The sequence below is a fragment of the Mytilus edulis genome, chromosome 7, assembly GCF_963676685.1.
Source record: "Mytilus edulis chromosome 7, xbMytEdul2.2, whole genome shotgun sequence".
Taxonomy (NCBI): Eukaryota; Metazoa; Mollusca; class Bivalvia; order Mytilida; family Mytilidae; genus Mytilus; species Mytilus edulis.
The window spans coordinates 8,181,224-8,199,786 of NC_092350.1; the positions used below are offsets into that span (position 1 = coordinate 8,181,224).

Consider the following 18,563-nt stretch of genomic DNA (forward strand, 5'->3'; position numbering starts at 1 on the left):
AAATACAACATCACTTCCTCCAATTGTAGTACCAATGCTTATACTGACTTAAACGAAATATTACCTGATAAGGTGTCAGAGACAGTCCTGTTTCCTGGTGAGCTAGACTAGTACCCCCCATCCTTCAGAGATACAACATCACTTCCTCCAATTGTAGTACCAATACTTATACTGACTTAAACGTAATATTACCTGATAAGGTGTCAGAGAAAGTCCTGTTTCCTGGTGAGCTAGACTGTTACCCACATCCTTCAGAGATACAACATCACTTCCTCCCATTGTAGTACCAATACTTATACTGTAAGTTACATCTAAATGTGGGTGAGCGAATCCTGACCAGCGGGCAGCCATACTACTGGAGACTTTCTGGAAATCTGTATCTTCTTTGTCCTAAACATAAGTTGTTAATGACAGTGATATACTGATAATTTGGATAAAACGGATTGAAAAGAATTCAAAGCTGTTCTATTATAATCTTTGCAACCAACAGATTGATCTTTGGTTAAACAATGAACTGGTTAATTGACATTTTTTTAAATTAGTTATTAGCAAAACTACATATAAAATATTATATATATGATATAATTATGGTAGCTAGTTCATAGTAAATTGGCAAAATCAAGACAACAATATAAAAGTTTTCTAAATCTTATGACAAACTTATAAATAAATTATTATGGTAATTTCCTTTTTTATGTAAAAAAACAACTATAAAACAAAAAATGTCTTTAGAATATTTGTAAATAATGTGTAAAATACAGCTTTTATACATACCATCAAAGGAATGTCTGTTGAGAAAGACTGCAAAATATAAAAATAAAACAGAAATGAATTAATGCATGAATCATTTTATGAATATTAGAGACTATGTATCACTTTGTTCCTGTAAAAAGACTATATATATATATATAAATCAAAATGTTTTTATGTTTCATTAATTCCATTTTATCTTTGAACTCAACACCTGCCATAAGTCAGCAATCTGATGTTCAGTGGTTGCCGTCTGTTAATGTGGTTCATGAGTGTTTCTTGTTTTTATATAGATTAGACCTTTGGTTTCCCCGTTTGAATGGTTTCACACTAGTAATTTTTGGGGCCCTTTATAGCTTGATGTTCGGTGTGAGCCAAAGCTTTGTGATGAATGTCGTACTTTGACCTATAATGGTTTACTTTTATAAATTGTTACTTGGATGGAGAGTTGTCTGATTGGCACTCATACCACATCTTCCTATATCTATAAACAAAGAATGAGATGTCAAATCAATATTATTGAGCATTTTGAAAAGCGCTTTAAAGCTTGTTTGAGCTGCCAAATTCTGTGTCTGTTGTTTAATCTATATTGAACAAGAACTTCTGAATAGCATCAATACTGAACATGACCACCATTTTTTCATTTAAGCGCATTGGTTAACAACGAAGTAATTACATGGAAACGACATAAAGTGCCAATTTAAAATCTATAAATGACTACACCTCCTGAACTTCAACAATGCATATCGCCAATATTGAACCTAACCACCATTTCATCTTTAGTAACAACAAATTAAAATTTTGAAACATTGGTTGTGTGGTTTATCATGTTTATAGCAAATAATTAATTGTACAGAAATGTCATAATGTGCCAAGTTGTAATATAAAATACAAATATATATATGTACCTCAGTGTCAATATCAAGGACAACTCCCTCTGCAGGTAACTGGACATCATGAATATACGGAGTAGATGTTTGAATGTTGACCAGTCCAGCTGTATTGGTCACTTTAATGGATATATAGTATGTATGGTGTCCATGAATATTCCATTCAAGATCTGTTATATTAACAGCTGTACAAGTTGGGGATGTGGTCAACACACATGTTGTACTGCCCTCTACAGGTTTAAAGTTTTGTATCTCTGTTCCATATGGTGTCTGACCTACAAAAGGAATAAAAATCATTGTTCAACCGAAACAACCTTTACAAAAGCATTGTCATGGTGCCCTGGACTATTCAAGTCAATTAAACATTTGGAAGTTTACTGATGTGATTTTATTTAGGAATGTTAAGTTCAAACCCCAGTAAAAAACTTGTTTTACAAATAATTTCTCACCTGAAAACAGTCATTTATCTGAGCGATATGATCAATGAAAGCTGAATTACCCCCAGAGTGTATACAATTAAAGAAAAAAAGGACTCTAAATCTATTTTTTAATTAACTTTATACCTATTGCAAACTGGTAATCCATATCAAACAATTCTTCGCTATCTGAGAAGGCATTTGCTGCCCAGGAGGCTACCAGATATTCTCCAGACAGGGATACAGTTATAGAACCAGTAAAATCTGGTGGAGTTGTATCCATAAAACATGGTCCCAGCGTCTGAAAAATAAAACATTTAACACTGAAAAATATTGATTGTTATTATACCTTACATATATTTCAAACATTTCTATTGGGTAAAACATTATCCCGTGACATGGAATAATTTAGTTAATTATCATTCAATTGCAAGGAAGGACAAATAACCCTAAAAAATTTAGACCAGTGGTGAATAACCCTACAGGCGAATAACCTTTTGAGTTTCTTGATTTATACACGAGTTATTTCCCATGAAAAGACATAAAATAAACAAAACGGCAACGTTCATGTTGCAGGAAGCCCTTCAGGTGACGAAGGAACAAGACCAAACAACCAATGGGAATTCATCTAGAATCGACGATATCTCTTGTAAACGGCCCTGAAATCTACATAATACAGAAAGAGTCTACCTTTGTTGTACATAAGCGAAATGTCAATAGACACAAAATAGTTTTCTAACGTAATTAAGACACTAAGTGTTTTGACAATCTGTTACAATATTTTACTTTTAATTGAAACTGTTCATTAGGTAAAATAAAAACAATTATGGCCCATTGAGTCGGTGATTACCCAAAATTGTCAACCCTAGTAAAAGTTATTCCCTCGGGCTAAAGCCCATGTGGAATAACTCTTACTAGAGTTGACAATTTCGGATAATCAAGTCCTCAGCGGGCCATAATTGTATATTGTTTGCCCTTCAACATCAAATGGCAAATATTTCATGCATAATATATAAATATCTAAAGCACTTTTAAAAAAGAAATAGACATGAAGTTAAATACACTTTGAAAACATTAGGTCTTAGTAATAAACAAGTATAAAAGAAATTGTTTAAAAGACATGAAATTTAAAACCAGTAAATACCAGTTTGAACTTTGTTTTTGTGTTGTTTGTATTGTTTTGATATGTTTTACTTTTAAGTGTAGTTTAGTGTTGATATTTTCTGTATTTATTTTCATTAATTTAAATTTGAATATCACGGTCAATTGTCTTTTTTGTCTTTGGCATCAAGTTCAATACACAACCAATGCCACATCTGACCTGCGTGTCTGTGTAAATCTGATTGGTTCAATTTACAACTTCTTTTAATTTAACAAGCCCTATATGCTGTATCTTGACATGTAAAACTGTGTAAATTGACTGACATGTCAATACTATCGTCAAACAGGAAGTGGCTGCATGGCAGATCTAGAAATTAATTAAATCCTACAACCTTATCAAGCTGGCCACCAAACACAAAATATTTCCCTTTCATAGAAGCCAAGAATGCCTTGATGAACATTTTGTACCCATTTTTGGGACAAACAGAATGACTGGCGAAGTCTGTCAAAAACTAGACCTACATTCACTGTTTGGAAAGAAGTTATATTGTATCAACTATATATATCTATGAAATATAACAATAACTCACTGTCAGTCCTTCTACATTAGATTTACTGATTGTTTTTATAATGATATAAATTTCAGTAGCATCAGGTACATTAGCATGGGTTATCCTCATATGAGCATGTTGTTTAGTCGACTCGAAAGCCATGATATCAGGTGCTGAACTGCCTGCTGTCGAGGAAAATCCAACTTCATAATCAAATATTTTGGCTGGTATATCTAAAGGCTCCCAGGACATTTCCATCTAAAATGCAGAAGCATCAACATCAGATACATGTACATTATACTGTCAGAGATTGGAAATATAAAGGATGACTAAACTCTGTAGAAAATTCAAAGCATCTTTTTTTGTAATTATAAAATAAAACAGCTTAAGTTATTGTACAGGAAGGAAAAGGGTGCTCACTTGGGCCTAATTATGCAAGCAAGGGAGGGAAATACTGTAGGAGCAATTTCAAATTAATGTTTTGTCAATGAAATGATGAACATAACATTACCATGCAATTTCATTAAATATATAATTTTTTCAGCTATAAAGGTTAGTTAACTCTTAGTTAAATTCTGCATTGTTGTCTTGATCATTGTGTATACGTACCAGGAAAGTTTTTCATAAAATCAGACTTATCATGCTTATGTTGTGCACCATACTTGATTAGACAAATCTAGGTGCACTTGATAACATACCACAGAAGTTTTATGCAAACCTGAACTCTTACTGCTAGGTGCACTTAATTACATCACAGAGAAACTTCAGTCAAACTTAGACCAATATTGAATACATCCAAGAGCAGTCTTCACTGTAAATTTTCAATCCACAAGCCTGAAGCTCAATTTTACAAAATTTTAGTTGGATTCTGTTGGCTTGTAGAGAAGAGCCCTAAAGCCATTTTACAAGCCTGGTCCGTCAGACTTGTGGTTAAGTGTGAAAAACTGCAAGAGAGGCCATAGACAAACTTAGACCTATACCACTAGATCACTTTATTACATACCAGAGACGCTTTAGGTAAACTTAAACCAATATTGCTAGGTGCACTTGTTGAATTACTGCAGAATACATTGCCATCTACTTCTATCAAGCTGTCATTGTTGTCAAATCTCTGAAGAGGGTAAAGGTCAATATCACTCAATATAGTGGCTTTACTCCTGTCAATCATAAAAACACATTAATTATACAACATGCACTGCTTAAGCTTGACCAGCGTTTTTAAATAGTTCTCATCAACAATTCAAATTCAAATTATATTCTCGTGGCAAGCTTAAGTTATTAATTGAAAACCAAAACAGATGGACACTTTCATACATGACAGGACAGTACAATTGTTTGATACTCAAAATGAATATTACTAACTATAGAAGAAAATACCATAATAACCAGGCATCATCAGGACAATTTATTAAACAAATCATGTACAGAAGTATTCAAGTGCCTTTATTTTTTTAGTGTAACATGGCTAATTATAGGATTGAATATGGTATAGATTGTAAATACTTACACACAGTCAGCAGTAGGATTTTGAATCAACCTCCGTACACGATCTGACCCAATGATATAGTAACTCGTCTGATTGACATCTGTGACTAGCCCACCAGTAATCACTGCATCTTTAACAACCACCTCTTTAACTCCTGGTACAGAACTGTCTATAGTAACACCGTCAGAACACACTGGTTCGGATGGGTCCAGAGCACGGTTATAGGCCACAACAGTAAAATAATAGGTTCCATCTCCACTGACTGTGTGGCTACCATAGGTGTTGTATGTCTCCACAATCTGAAAAAGAAATTTCATTATCATTATCATAAGCACCCAGTGTAAACTAAATATCAATAATTTACAAGCCTCTATAATGAAACCTTAAGTCATGAGCTTGTGTGTTCAGAATTTTTTAGTATTATCAATTTCAATCTTCTACTTGCCTGAATTATCTAATATAAATAATCTTTCATTCTTCTCATTTTAAAGTTAGTTAGATATCTGACATACTTAGTTTTGTTAATACAGTGATTCAATATTTTCCAACCTTTAACATATCTCAAGAGAAACCACCTTTCAGGTCATTCAACCCCTTACAAATGATCCATCTAAGGAAAGAGGAGACACCGAGCTTATGTTTGGTATACAGTTGAATTATAATAAATAACAGAACAGGTTTGATTGAGAGTTGTCTCATTGGCACTCATACCACATCTTCCTATATCTATTTTGAAGAACATTCTACTTGAACTTTAAAAGACATTTACTCAGATTTCAGGAATCTTTAAGTAACTGTATTCATTGTTTTAACAACTTTTTGTCTATGGCTGAGTAAGATAATTTTGTCACCGAATATTTGTCCTCCTATAACAAGAGTCAACCTACATCAGTATTATTTATATCAAGACTAAAGGCACTTTTATCAGCACAGCTTGTATCAACTAAAAACTGGTAGAAAAACACCCCACTCTCTCTGTCAAAGAACTGGTCCCAGTAAGCATTTAGGTCCATTCCTTGTTGGTAATCTATTTCTGGGTTTCCTGGTAATCCATCATGGACCACACCTGTGTGTGGTGGACTTGTGTCAACAGTTATCTGAAATGAAGAATACACAATGTACGGCATCATCATTAAAAGAGTCTGTAAATAAGTACGGCATCATCATTAAAAGAGTCTATAAATAAGTACGGCATCATCATTAAAAGAGTCTATAAATAAGTACGGCATCATCATTAAAAGAGTCTATAAATAAGTACGGCATCATCATTAAAAGAGTCTATAAATAAGTACGGCATCATCATTAAAAGAGTCTATAAATAAGTACGGCATCATCATTAAAAGAGTCTATAAATAAGTACGGCATCATCATTAAAAGAGTCTATAAATAAGTACGGCATCATCATTAAAAGAGTCTATAAATAAGTACGGCATCATCATTAAAAGAGTCTATAAATAAGTACGGCATCATCATTAAAAGAGTCTATAAATAAGTACGGCATCATCATTAAAAGAGTCTATAAATAAGTACGGCATCATCATTAACAGAGTCTATAAATAAGTACGGCATCATCATTAAAAGAGTCTATAAATAAGTACGGCATCATCGTTAAAAGAGTCTATAAATAAGTACGGCATCATCATTAAAAGAGTCTATAAATAAGTACGGCATCATCATTAAAAGAGTCTATAAATAAGAAATATAACATTTTCTTAAGCACATTCTTATTAAGCTGAACTCTGGAAAGATGTCATTATATCAACTAGCTTGGAAGTAACATGAACTTTTTTTATGTTAAATGTAAATGTTTAGCTAAGTTTCTAAATAACTGGTATTATGATTATCAAATAAAACCAATGAATAGTAAAACCTGTGTAATGTGCAATCCCTGTTCAAAGAAAATTTCTTCATTGGATTTGACAGACCTGTGTTAGTTCAAACAAAACAGGTACATGTGAAGTTTGCAGTCTAGCAAAACGCTTTTCACTGAACAAATTGTGGAGTTTTACATCTCAAAGCATGGTTGAGAGTCTCAAAAAAATAAAACTACATGATTTATTTCAATGTCTAATTGAATAAGAGTTTGAAAGGTCACACAATATCAAATGCATAGGTGTATTTGTTTTTAGTTAATAACAAGAATGTGTCCAAAGTACACGGATGCCCCACTCGCACTATCATTTTTCATGTTCAATGGACCATGAAATTGGGTAAAAAATCTAATTTGGCATTAAAATTATAAAGATCATATCATATGGAACCAGGGCTTCCAAAAAATGTTTGAGCCAGCCGGACATTTCATATCTGATCCCGATTTTAATCCCGTAAGACTTAGTCACAAAAGGCAATTATGGTAATCAGATGGCCATTCCAATGATTGACATTACATTAAAAAAACGATTTTAAACTTTACTTTGATATGATATGAATTTGATGTTCGGATTTAACTGTTAAATTGGCAGTGCATCATTCAAAGTGTGCACATCAGCGTGCTCATATCTGCCTTAGACTTTTTATTTGTGCAAATGACATTGTCAAAAATTTTAGTTTCGTTTTCACATTGTTCTAACCGGATGTTGACTTAACAATGGTAAAACATGGACCATAAACGGATACGTAAAATCCGTGTACGTTTCAAAGCACGACTGAGTGAAAAAGCTCTTTCCACGTTATTTCTTCAACAAAATACTTGAAATAACCGTTAGATACAGGTATCAAAGATAATTTTAGCATTTTTGAAGAAATATAGGATGCATAATTAAATTTGCCACCTGTGCACATGCGCACACGTGTTCTGGTTCATACGACGTAGTTCTGACGATTTTTCATTTAAAACCTTTTTAAATTTTTCATCAAATCATGTTGATAAACTAATTTCTAATAATTTTAATCTTTTGGACTAAATCAAGTAGAAACAAACCGCTGAAAAGTTAGAAATAAATTGTGAATAAACCGATCAATTTATACGATGTCCGGTACTGAAGATAGTTCACCTGTCACCTGAACAGGTAGATTTCAGCTGTCCAACTATTAATTAGCCTTGATTAAAATTAGAAAGTATTGAAGTAGGTGTTGTTTTGATAGTAATTATTCATCATGTCACATTTATGACCGGAAATGTGTTGATGTTAAAGGCAAAAGGTTTGGTCAAAAAGATCGTGAATTATGTAAAAATGACCGAAAAAGCCTTGAAAACTAAAAGTATATGACCGTTTCATGCTTTTCCCAGCCGGACTTTTACCGGACATTATACAAATGACCGGAATATATGACCGTTTTGGAAGCCCTGTATGGAACATGTGTACTAAGTTTCAAGTTGATTGGACTTCAACTTCATCAAAAACTACCTTGACCAAAAACTTTAACCTGAAACTCCCACTTTCATTTATTATGTTCAGTGGACCGTGAAATTGGGGTCAACAGACTAATTTGGCTTTAAAATTAAAAATATCATATCATAAGCAACAAGTGTACTAAGTTTCAAGTTGATTGGACTTCAGCTTCATCAAAAACTACCTTGACCAAAAACTTTAACCTGAAACTCCCACTTTCATTTTCTCTGTTCAGAGGGCCGTGAAATTGGGGTCAAAAGTCGAATTTTGCTTTAAAATTAGAAAGATCATATCATAAGCAACAAGTGTACTAAATTTCAAGTTAATTGGACTTCAGCTTCATCAAAAACTACCTTGAGAAAAAAACTTTAACCTGAAACTCCCACTTTCATTTTCTATGTTCAGTGGACCGTGAAATTGGGGTCAAAAGTCTAATTTGGCTTTAAAATTAGAAAGATCATATCATAAGCAACAAGTGTACTAAGTTTCAAGTTGATTGGACTTCAGCTTCATCAAAAACTACCTTGACCACAAACTTTAACCTGAAACTCCCACTTTCATTTTCTATGTTCAGTGGACCGTGAAATTGGGGTCAAAAGTCTAATTTGGCTTTAAAATTAGAAAGATCATATCATAAGCAACAAGTGTACTAAGTTTCAAGTTGATTGGACTTCAGCTTCATCAAAAACTACCTTGACCAAAAACTTTAACCTGAACGGACGGACTCACAGACGAACGGAGCCACAGACCAGAAAACATAATGCCCCTCTACTATCGTAGGTGGGGCATAAAAATCTTCATGTTATGACAGACTTCAATTCTTCTAATCTGATCTGATCATGTTAATTTAAGAGAAGAATTCTACATAAACAAGCATCAAACAATACCAGTTTTATAAAAATATACACATGCAGTTTACCAAGAGCTAAAACTGAGTAAAGTCTGGACAGGTTTAAAGAGACTCTATTCAGTGAGAACAACCCTAGCAAGAAGAAACTAAATCTTAACATAATTGTTTGGTATTATTGTCCGAGTTCACAATTCTATTATTTCATTTGCAAACAACTAAGCATAATACATGTATTACAATGCATGTGACCAAACCAACCTTTTTTGTTAAGATTGTTTGTACAAGAGCTTTATTTTTCACTGCAATCTCAATATAGTAATCCGAGTCATGATTTCCTCTGTCAAGACCGGCTGTCAATCCACCATGTAATTTGATTTCTGGTTTTACTTGGAAGTGACGATGAAAACATCCCATAAAAGGAGTACAGTAACAGTTAGGTCCTCTTGGGTAAGATAAATATTTGGTTTGACATTCTGGTAGGTCCTAAAAATATAATAACTTGATGTTGTTACACTCAAAATACTGCTGGTCAACTCATGAGGTTTTGATAATAATGATCCCTTCTTAAAAATTGTTTCCTCATTTCAATTATTTTTAAACGATTTCATGACTGGAATGAGAGTTAAACATTCAAATGATCTTCACTATTCAAAAGTTTGGGTAAAAGTTGGTAAAATGAAATTAGAAACGAAATGATCCCTTCAAAAAATAACATCTACATGTACATATATATATGTAACACTCCCAAATGTGTCCGATTCCCCAAAACGTGTCCGTAATATTCAATATAGCCCAAACGTGTCCGATTTCATAACCCCAAAACGTGTCCAATAATTTTTATTCTCCAAAATGTTTTTAATGTTAAACATCATAACGCCTCATGTCTTTTAGCGCTAATACATGTATGTCCCCATTTAAGTCAATAACGTTTACGGGAATTCCATGATGGGGGACACAGTTGATGAAGTGCTTATTTATTAGCATTAGCTTGTTCAGCCCGGTTGTAAATGATTATCATAATTGTAAATTTAATCTGTAACATATGAATTAACTTTTGACTGTTATTGCTTATTGTCCAGTTGCAAGTATTTCATGCATATTAAGAGCGAACATACAAATTTTTTTAGTACAGTTGAATTAATCGTTTACTAAATGAAATATGTTGTACTAATAAACTCTGATGATGCCTTTTTATATTAATCCTTTGTGCAAGTATTGCACGATGGGTTTTTAGCAGAATTGACTTCCCTTTTTTCAACAGTTCTGGTATTTTAAAAGCTATTCAAATCATAAACTGGCTATCAATTTTTTTTAATAAATTTTAGGTTTCGAGCATCACTAAAGACACACAAATAAGAGACATAACATCCAGTGCCAAATATTGCATGCATTATTTGAACGACATCATGTTAACAATAAATACTGTTACAGTATATAAGTTTTATTATCATACCGGGAATTTTGGATTGGGCCTAAATCTTTACGGTTATTTGGGATTAACACTATTTGGGATTTCAATTTTAAAAAATTAAGAGCGAGTAAAGACCAATTTTTTTATGACTTCAGTAAGAAACTACTTCAATCTCCATTATGTAATAGAGGCCGTTTTAAATAAAAATTGTGGAAATTAAAAAAAAATGTTGCATTCCAAAATACTTATGATGGCACCATGAAAGAATGAATTGCTACAAAGATTTTAATGCGCGGAGAAAGGGACATTCTCCCTACACAATGTATCTGATTTAATATCTACAATTTAACTGAGCATGATTGCTTACATTTACATCCAACATAGCTGAACATACGTCTCAATTTGAAATCAGGTAATACTGCCGGTTTAAAAAAGACCTAAATAATTTGTTTCTATTTTTTAATGAAATAGTAAAATGAGTATGTGTTAGTGAAAAAGCAATAACCAAATAACCTACGTATTTATAATATGGACACATATGATAGTTCCAGTAAAAGAAAAAAATCAAGCTTGATATGGACATGTTTGGGCATTTATTAATAAATGGACACGTTTAGGCGTTTATACAAATGACACGCTTTGGCGCCCTTTTACATTAAGACATGTTTTGCAGTTAAGTGACATCATGTGGACACATTTGGGGGAATCGGACACGTTTGGGTGGAAGGACACATTTCTGAGTGTTACATATATACCTGAAATTCTGATAAAATCCTTAATATATATACATGTATAACCAAGTATAAATGTGAAAGTATTTATATTGTAATTTAATCACTTGTTTTTCACACTTACATCTGTATGCCCTTGTGCTACGATATCTTCATGGCCGTGTTCTACTAAAGTCTCATAGTTATCATAGAGTTTCCAGTAAACTGTCTCTAATCCACTGTGATCATCATAGGATTCCCATTCTATCCTGTAAAAAACAATCTTCAGTATTTTTACTCGAGAAAAATATGTAGGATTTCAAAATATTAAGGAAATATTGTTTGGTAGAGTAAAATCCAAGGAAATAAAGCAGATACAACTAGATTTATAATTAACTCCTAGATATGTAAATATCAGCTCTAAATTGTAGTTATAGATGATAACAAAATGAGTTCATGTCAGGACATAAAAATGAGTCTGCTATATAGACCTGATCATGACTTACCCAATAAATTCATGCTGCTGTGAGCCAGCCAATCTGACTTGATCACACAAAGCAGTATATATCCAATATCATCAGATCATTACATTTAATTATTTCATTACAAATAATATGTTTTATTCAAAGCAGTTGTTAAAAGCTCCTTCTCCAAGTATTGAAAGGAATATATAACCAGCTATATATATAATACCGAACAACACATCTTAAAGTCTGTCACTAGGCCTTGGAATATAACATGTGTAACTTAGCATGCTTAGAATTAAACATAATATTTTTATCTGATTTCAAGCATTCATTTAAAGTATTGAAGATCTTTAGACACTGGATTCATGGATACCATTTATTGTGGATTGATAAAAATTATGTTTTCATGGAGATTTGATTTCATCGTCCTGCCAAAGTCTGCATACAAGCCTTTACAAAATTTGTATTTTGATAAACATTTAAATTTGTACAAAATCCTCATAAATTGGTATTCCACAAAAAATAACTTCTCAGGTAGTATTAAGAAGCAATAAATAATTTCTTGCATATTTTTATACTTACGTCATTTCAGAAAAGTCCTCAACACTATGAACACTTATATTGACTCTGTCACCTTTGACCAACCATAGATTTTCTATAATTGGAGGACTGACATCTCTATACACCACCAGAGATTCCATATTGGATTCTCTTAGGACGTCAAAAGCTTGTACTGTTACATTTAACCTATCTCCATCAGCCCAGTCTACTGATAAACTAACAAACTGGTCCTTCAACTGATTAGCAGGGAGGGATGTAAATATCTGGGAATCCTTTAATGTAGGATCATGAACTTCATAAGCTACTTGGAAGTCAACAATACCTGAAATATAAGGCTCAAGGTCAATACAAGTATGACACTTTACTTAACATTTTGTGCTAGGCAGTCAATAAAATAACTATATCCCATCTTTTGCTTTCAATATGAGTCAATTGACATTCTTTATTTTGTGTATAAATAAACATAACTGTAAGCACATGTGGAAATCATCTCAAACAACTAATAGCAAAGTTGTGTTTATATGTACTCAAATGCAGTTGAATTATTAGCTTGGAAGACAATGATGGTGGTGATGCTTTTGAGACTATTTTTACAAAATGGAACTAAACTGGCTGCTACAGCTAAATAATTTTTCAATATAATCTGCTTTTTTTAAAGTTTGAAACATAAAAATCTGTTCTATAATGTTTTGTTTAAATCATAAGTAATTTTCCTTTAAGGTGGCTTGGGCATCTTAATTAAAATCCAAAGAAATTTTTAATAATTTGTCAAAATGAAGTTTTTATCATGCTTTTTTCAAAAATATAATAAAAAAATATGGTTCATCACACTTTTTTTCAAGCTACAGGTTGTGCAAAATTGTCAGATTTTGTATAGATTATGCATGGAAAATCCAATTTTTTGCTATAAAAAGAAAACTACATGGTAGAATTAAATGTGAGAAGATAGCTCTTATAACATGTTTTCAGATAAGAAAAAGAAAAATGGGGTCACCAAACCTGTTTTCTTGCAACATATTAAAATAGGGAAATTCACAAGACTATCCATTATAAAATTACTTTATCTGAGTTATCTTCCCTTATTTGACAAAGTTGGAAAAATTAATCAAACACAAATCTGGTCTTTTTTTTTTAGAAATTACAGCCTTAAATATGATAAAACACGTAATTTTCTATATTTACATCGACAGTCTTACACATGAATTACATACTACTCTTAAAATATGCACATATGATTAATGATCTAGACCATCTTCTCCAAAATCAAAGATGGAGGAAGACACCCGAGCCACCTTTACATCTTTAGATATCATTTATCATTCATATAGATATCTGATATTTACCATGCATATGTTGAATTTCCACATTAGTTCTGTTTCCATAGAGATCTTCATATATTGGATCAGCTCCAGCAGCCAATGGGAGAACAGGATTCAGCCAACTATTGTGTTTATGTCGTATATTTTGAAATCTCTCAGGCCAAATTATTTTTACTGAAGGTGTGTCCTTAATTACCCACAGGTATGCTGTATCTTTTGAGGCTGTCTCACATTTCATATCGTCACCGTGTAATGTTACCACTGATTCATCATCAAAGAAAAATATTCCTCTACCAGTTTTAGAATTTCCTGCATTATCAAAAGCTGAGAGATGGATAGTATACACTCCTGGCTCTGTGAGTGATAACGTAGCCTGTAAAATAATGACAGAATAAGTCTTAGCAAAAATAGAAGAGTGAAAGTTAATGAGTATCTTGCTAAATAAATCAAACCCCCTAAAAATAGTGGTGTATACTGTACTAAACTACTATGTAATAAACAAATCCAAATTTCCAAATATAAAATTGATTGAGAAATTGAATAGAATCTTCTGTTTTCAAAATAAGTAAAATTTCATTTCAAGTGAACATTAAAAAGAACAATATAAAGATGCAGCAAGGTAATACTTACAGAAGTTGTACCATTAGGTAAGGTGCCACTCCCTTTACCACTAAAACCATCCATCAATCCTCCCGCAGTGTGAACCAAGTCAAACAGCTGATATTGGAAATGTGATATCCCTGACATGTCATCAGACCAGCCACCCCAGGAATATGTTATAACTGGCTGAAATTGTATAGAAGCAGCTATAATTCAGTCCTTTAGTTAATAAAATTCTACCTGTCTAATCATTACTTAAGTACAATGTAAAATTGGTCCTCAAGTTTTGACAGCTATGATTTTTGTTCTTTCATCTTAATCGGTTTTTTTTGTATTTTACTGGCTTTTGACACTTTGAAGTTTCTTTTTTAAAGATTTACTGTAGTATAAAACATTTAGTAATTAAAGTAAAATACATACATTATTTGTTATATCTGATTGTATGGAGACAAATTGAGCACAGGCTGTTCCCGAAGCCACAGAGCAGTGGTATGGTAGTACTAGGTCCCAATGGTACTCAAAATCTCTAGTAGTTGTCTGCCCTTGATAAAAGTATTGGTTTATGACTTCTACATTTCTGTTGAAATATTCATCACGATCTTGTACCTTAAGAAACCCTCCATTTGTTGCAGATACAGTGTATATAACTCTGGAATAAAAATAAATAAAATCCAAAGTCCCAGTGCTGAAAAGGGACATCTAATACTATATCTTCAACAAGAATGTGTCCACAGTACACGGATGCCCCACTCGCACTATCATTTTCTATGTTTAGTGGACCGTGAAATTGGAATAAATTCTCTAATTTGGCATTAAAATTAGAATGATCTTATCACAGGGAACATGTATACTAAGTTTCAAGTTGATTGGACTTCTATTTTATCAAAAACTACCTTGACCAAAAACTTTAACCTGAAATTTGCACCATCATTTTCTATGTTCAGTGAACCGTAAAATTGGGGTCAAAACTATAATTTGGCATTTAAATTAGAAAGATCATATCATAGGGCACATGTATACTAAGTTTCAAGTTGATTGGACTTCAACTTCATCAAAAACTACCTTGACCAAAAACTTTAACCTGAAGCGGGACAGACGGACGAACGAACGGACGAACGAACGGACAGACGGACGGACGGACGCACAGACCAGAAAACATAATGCCCCTCCACTATCGTAGGTGGGGCATAAAAATAACAAACAAGTTCTTATACATGTACCATATTTCAATTTTTTGAAAGCCCTTAAGTGTAAAGAAGCTGTGTTAAATTCAGCAAGCTCTGAAACAGTATTGCCATCAATACCCAGTTCTTTACAGCAAAATGCATTGAGTGTGTAGGTGAAGGTAATAAATACTAATATATTTGGTTAGCTTGCTTGCTAGCTGAACAGTGAAGTCATTATTAGGTTAGGTATACTACCCTCCTTTAAGAGTAGATTAGTCCGACAGATAACCAATGGATTCATCAATATTCTTTGGATACCAATTTTCATGGATTTCGTTGGTACAGGAAAACCATGAATTTAAATGTTCAACGAATTACAAATTTTCTAAAGGAATGCATACAGTCTTTGCCAAAACAATGAAAAGCATAATAAAAAAAAAAGTTTGAATGAAATTAATATACTGTGGATTCATTATTAGTCCTTGGATACCATTTTTCAATGATTTTCTGGCTTTATTTGAACCACGAAAATAAATGTTCAACGAACGAAAAATTTCTATAGGCTTGTATGCAGACTTCGACAAAACCATGAAATTAAGTAATCTCAAACATGTAAGTTTTTCTTCATCCAGGAAAATAAATGAATCCACAGTAGAGGCATATTTTCTTTGTTTCTCTGTTTCTCAGATCAGTGGTACTTGTTTCTCTGTTTCTCAGATCAGTGGTACTTGTTTCTCTGTTTCTCAGATCAGTGGTATTTGTTTCTCAGATCAGTCAGTGGTACTTTTTTCTCTGATCAGTGGTACTTGTTTCTCTGTTTCTCAGATCAGTGGTTCTCTGTTTCTCAGATCAGTGGTACTTGTTTCTCTGTTTCTCAGATCAGTGGTATTTGTTTCTCCGATCAGTGGTACTTGTTTCTCAGATCAGTCAGTGGTACTTGTTTCTCAGATCAGTCAGTGGTACTTTTTTCTCAGATCAGTGGTACTTGTTTCTCTGTTTCTCAAATCAGTGGTACTTGTTTCTCAGATCAGTGGTACTTGTTTCTCAGATCAGTGGTACTTGTTTCTCAGATCAGTCAGTGGTACTTTTTTCTCCGATCAGTGGTACTTGTTTCTCTGTTTCTCAGATAAGTGGTACTTGTTTCTCTGTTTCTCAGATCAGTGGTTCTCTGTTTCTCAGATCAGTGCTACTTGTTTCTCTGTTTCTCAGAACAGTGGTATTTGTTTCTCAGATCAGTGGTACTTTTTTCTCCGATCAATGGTACTTGTTTCTCTGTTTCTCAGATCAGTGGTACTTGTTTCTCTGTTTCTCAGATCAGTGGTACTTGTTTCTCTGTTTCTCAGATCAGTGGTTCTCTGTTTCTCAGATCAGTGGTACTTGGTTCTCTGTTTCTCAGATCAGTGGTACTTGTTTCTCTGTTTCTCAGATCAGTGGTACTTGTTTCTCAGATCAGTGGTACTTGTTTCTCAGATCAGTCAGTGGTACTTTTTTCTCCGATCAGTGGTACTTGTTTCTCTGTTTCTCAGATAAGTGGTACTTGTTTCTCTGTTTCTCAGATCAGTGGTTCTCTGTTTCTCAGATCAGTGGTACTTGTTTCTCTGTTTCTCAGATAAGTGGTACTTGTTTCTCTGTTTCTCAGATCAGTGGTACTTGTTTCTCTGTTTCTCAGATCAGTGGTATTTGTTTCTCAGATCAGTGGTATTTGTTTCTCAGATCAGTCAGTGGTACTTTTTTCTCCGATCAGTGGTACTTGTTTCTCTGTTTCTCAGATAAGTGGTACTTGTTTCTCAGATCAGTGGTATTTGTTTCTCAGATCAGTCAGTGGTACTTTTTTCTCCGATCAGTGGTACTTGTTTCTCTGTTTCTCAGATCAGTGGTACTTGTTTCTCTGTTTCTCAGATAAGTGGTACTTGTTTCTCTGTTTCTCAGATCAGTGGTTCTCTGTTTCTCAGATCAGTGCTACTTGTTTCTCTGTTTCTCAGATCAGTGAGACTTGTTTAGCACTTTAAAAATGTCACAGAAGCAATACCCTCTTATATAAAATTAAAAGAATTTTAATATCAAAACACAATCCAGGTCAAGCTATTGTTTTTACATGGCTTTGAATGTGTGAAACTGCAGAATTTAGCATAAATAGCAATGGGACCATGAATTAGTGGTTTAATAACTTTATTTAGAACATGACAATAATATGTGGTTATTAAAACTACTTTGCTGTGCCTATCAATATACTCTCATTTTCAAGTGGCAGTCTAATTTTCCAGACTTTCATCCCAGATTGCCCCTATTACTGTACCTACTGTATGTACTCATTGTAAATTTGTTCTTTCCTGAATTATATGCATGAAATATTTGGCACTGGAATTTGTAAACAACCCACAATCAATCAATTAATTGAAAGGTTGCTACCTACCAAATTAAACTTTTAAGCTTTTAATACATTTAATATTTTGACTTACTTATCATCATGTTGAAAAGGCAGCCATGCTGGACCAGTATAACTACTGATATAAAAGGACTGTTTACAATTCAGGAAATCAATGGGTTCATATTTACTCATTGGTTGACAAAACTGTATTTTTGTGTCCTTTAATGAACCCCCTGAAAAAAAGACAAACACATTTTATATTTTACAATGAATGATAAAATAACAGTCAATGCCACTGTATTATATTCTTTATATTTTCCAGGATGTATAATCAGGAGTTATAAGGGGACTTTTTGTTAAGTAAGCATACAGTTAAATGCTCAATTATCTATTCACTTATTTAGCCTTTATCACTGCACATAATTTGGTATTGAAGCATTCAAAACAAAAGATATTCATAATATCTTCCAAGAACAATATATTCTGATTTACATGCCATTTTAAAGAAATATGTGTATCCAGTATGGTACAGTCTTCAGTAATTTTCTGAAAAATTATAGGGTAACAAAAAAGAACTGGGAATAT

General features: G+C 33.0%; 1 protein-coding gene across 1 annotated transcript in view; it reads right to left on the minus strand.

The window, feature by feature from the left end:
• LOC139529850 (uncharacterized) overlaps positions 1 to 18,563 on the minus strand; it is a 119,316-nt gene that overhangs the window by 43,453 nt on the left and 57,300 nt on the right. Inside the window, exons 9-23 of the mRNA XM_071325789.1 lie at positions 18,070 to 18,211; positions 14,865 to 15,093; positions 14,475 to 14,630; positions 13,869 to 14,217; positions 12,547 to 12,847; positions 11,643 to 11,766; positions 9,635 to 9,859; positions 6,082 to 6,291; positions 5,216 to 5,493; positions 4,712 to 4,865; positions 3,748 to 3,966; positions 2,204 to 2,357; positions 1,659 to 1,915; positions 775 to 801; positions 193 to 390 (exon numbers count right to left, since the gene is read on the minus strand). Of these exons, the coding sequence (XP_071181890.1) occupies positions 193 to 390; positions 775 to 801; positions 1,659 to 1,915; positions 2,204 to 2,357; positions 3,748 to 3,966; positions 4,712 to 4,865; positions 5,216 to 5,493; positions 6,082 to 6,291; positions 9,635 to 9,859; positions 11,643 to 11,766; positions 12,547 to 12,847; positions 13,869 to 14,217; positions 14,475 to 14,630; positions 14,865 to 15,093; positions 18,070 to 18,211 (3,023 nt within the window). The remainder of the gene's footprint in view (positions 1 to 192; positions 391 to 774; positions 802 to 1,658; positions 1,916 to 2,203; positions 2,358 to 3,747; positions 3,967 to 4,711; positions 4,866 to 5,215; positions 5,494 to 6,081; positions 6,292 to 9,634; positions 9,860 to 11,642; positions 11,767 to 12,546; positions 12,848 to 13,868; positions 14,218 to 14,474; positions 14,631 to 14,864; positions 15,094 to 18,069; positions 18,212 to 18,563) is intronic.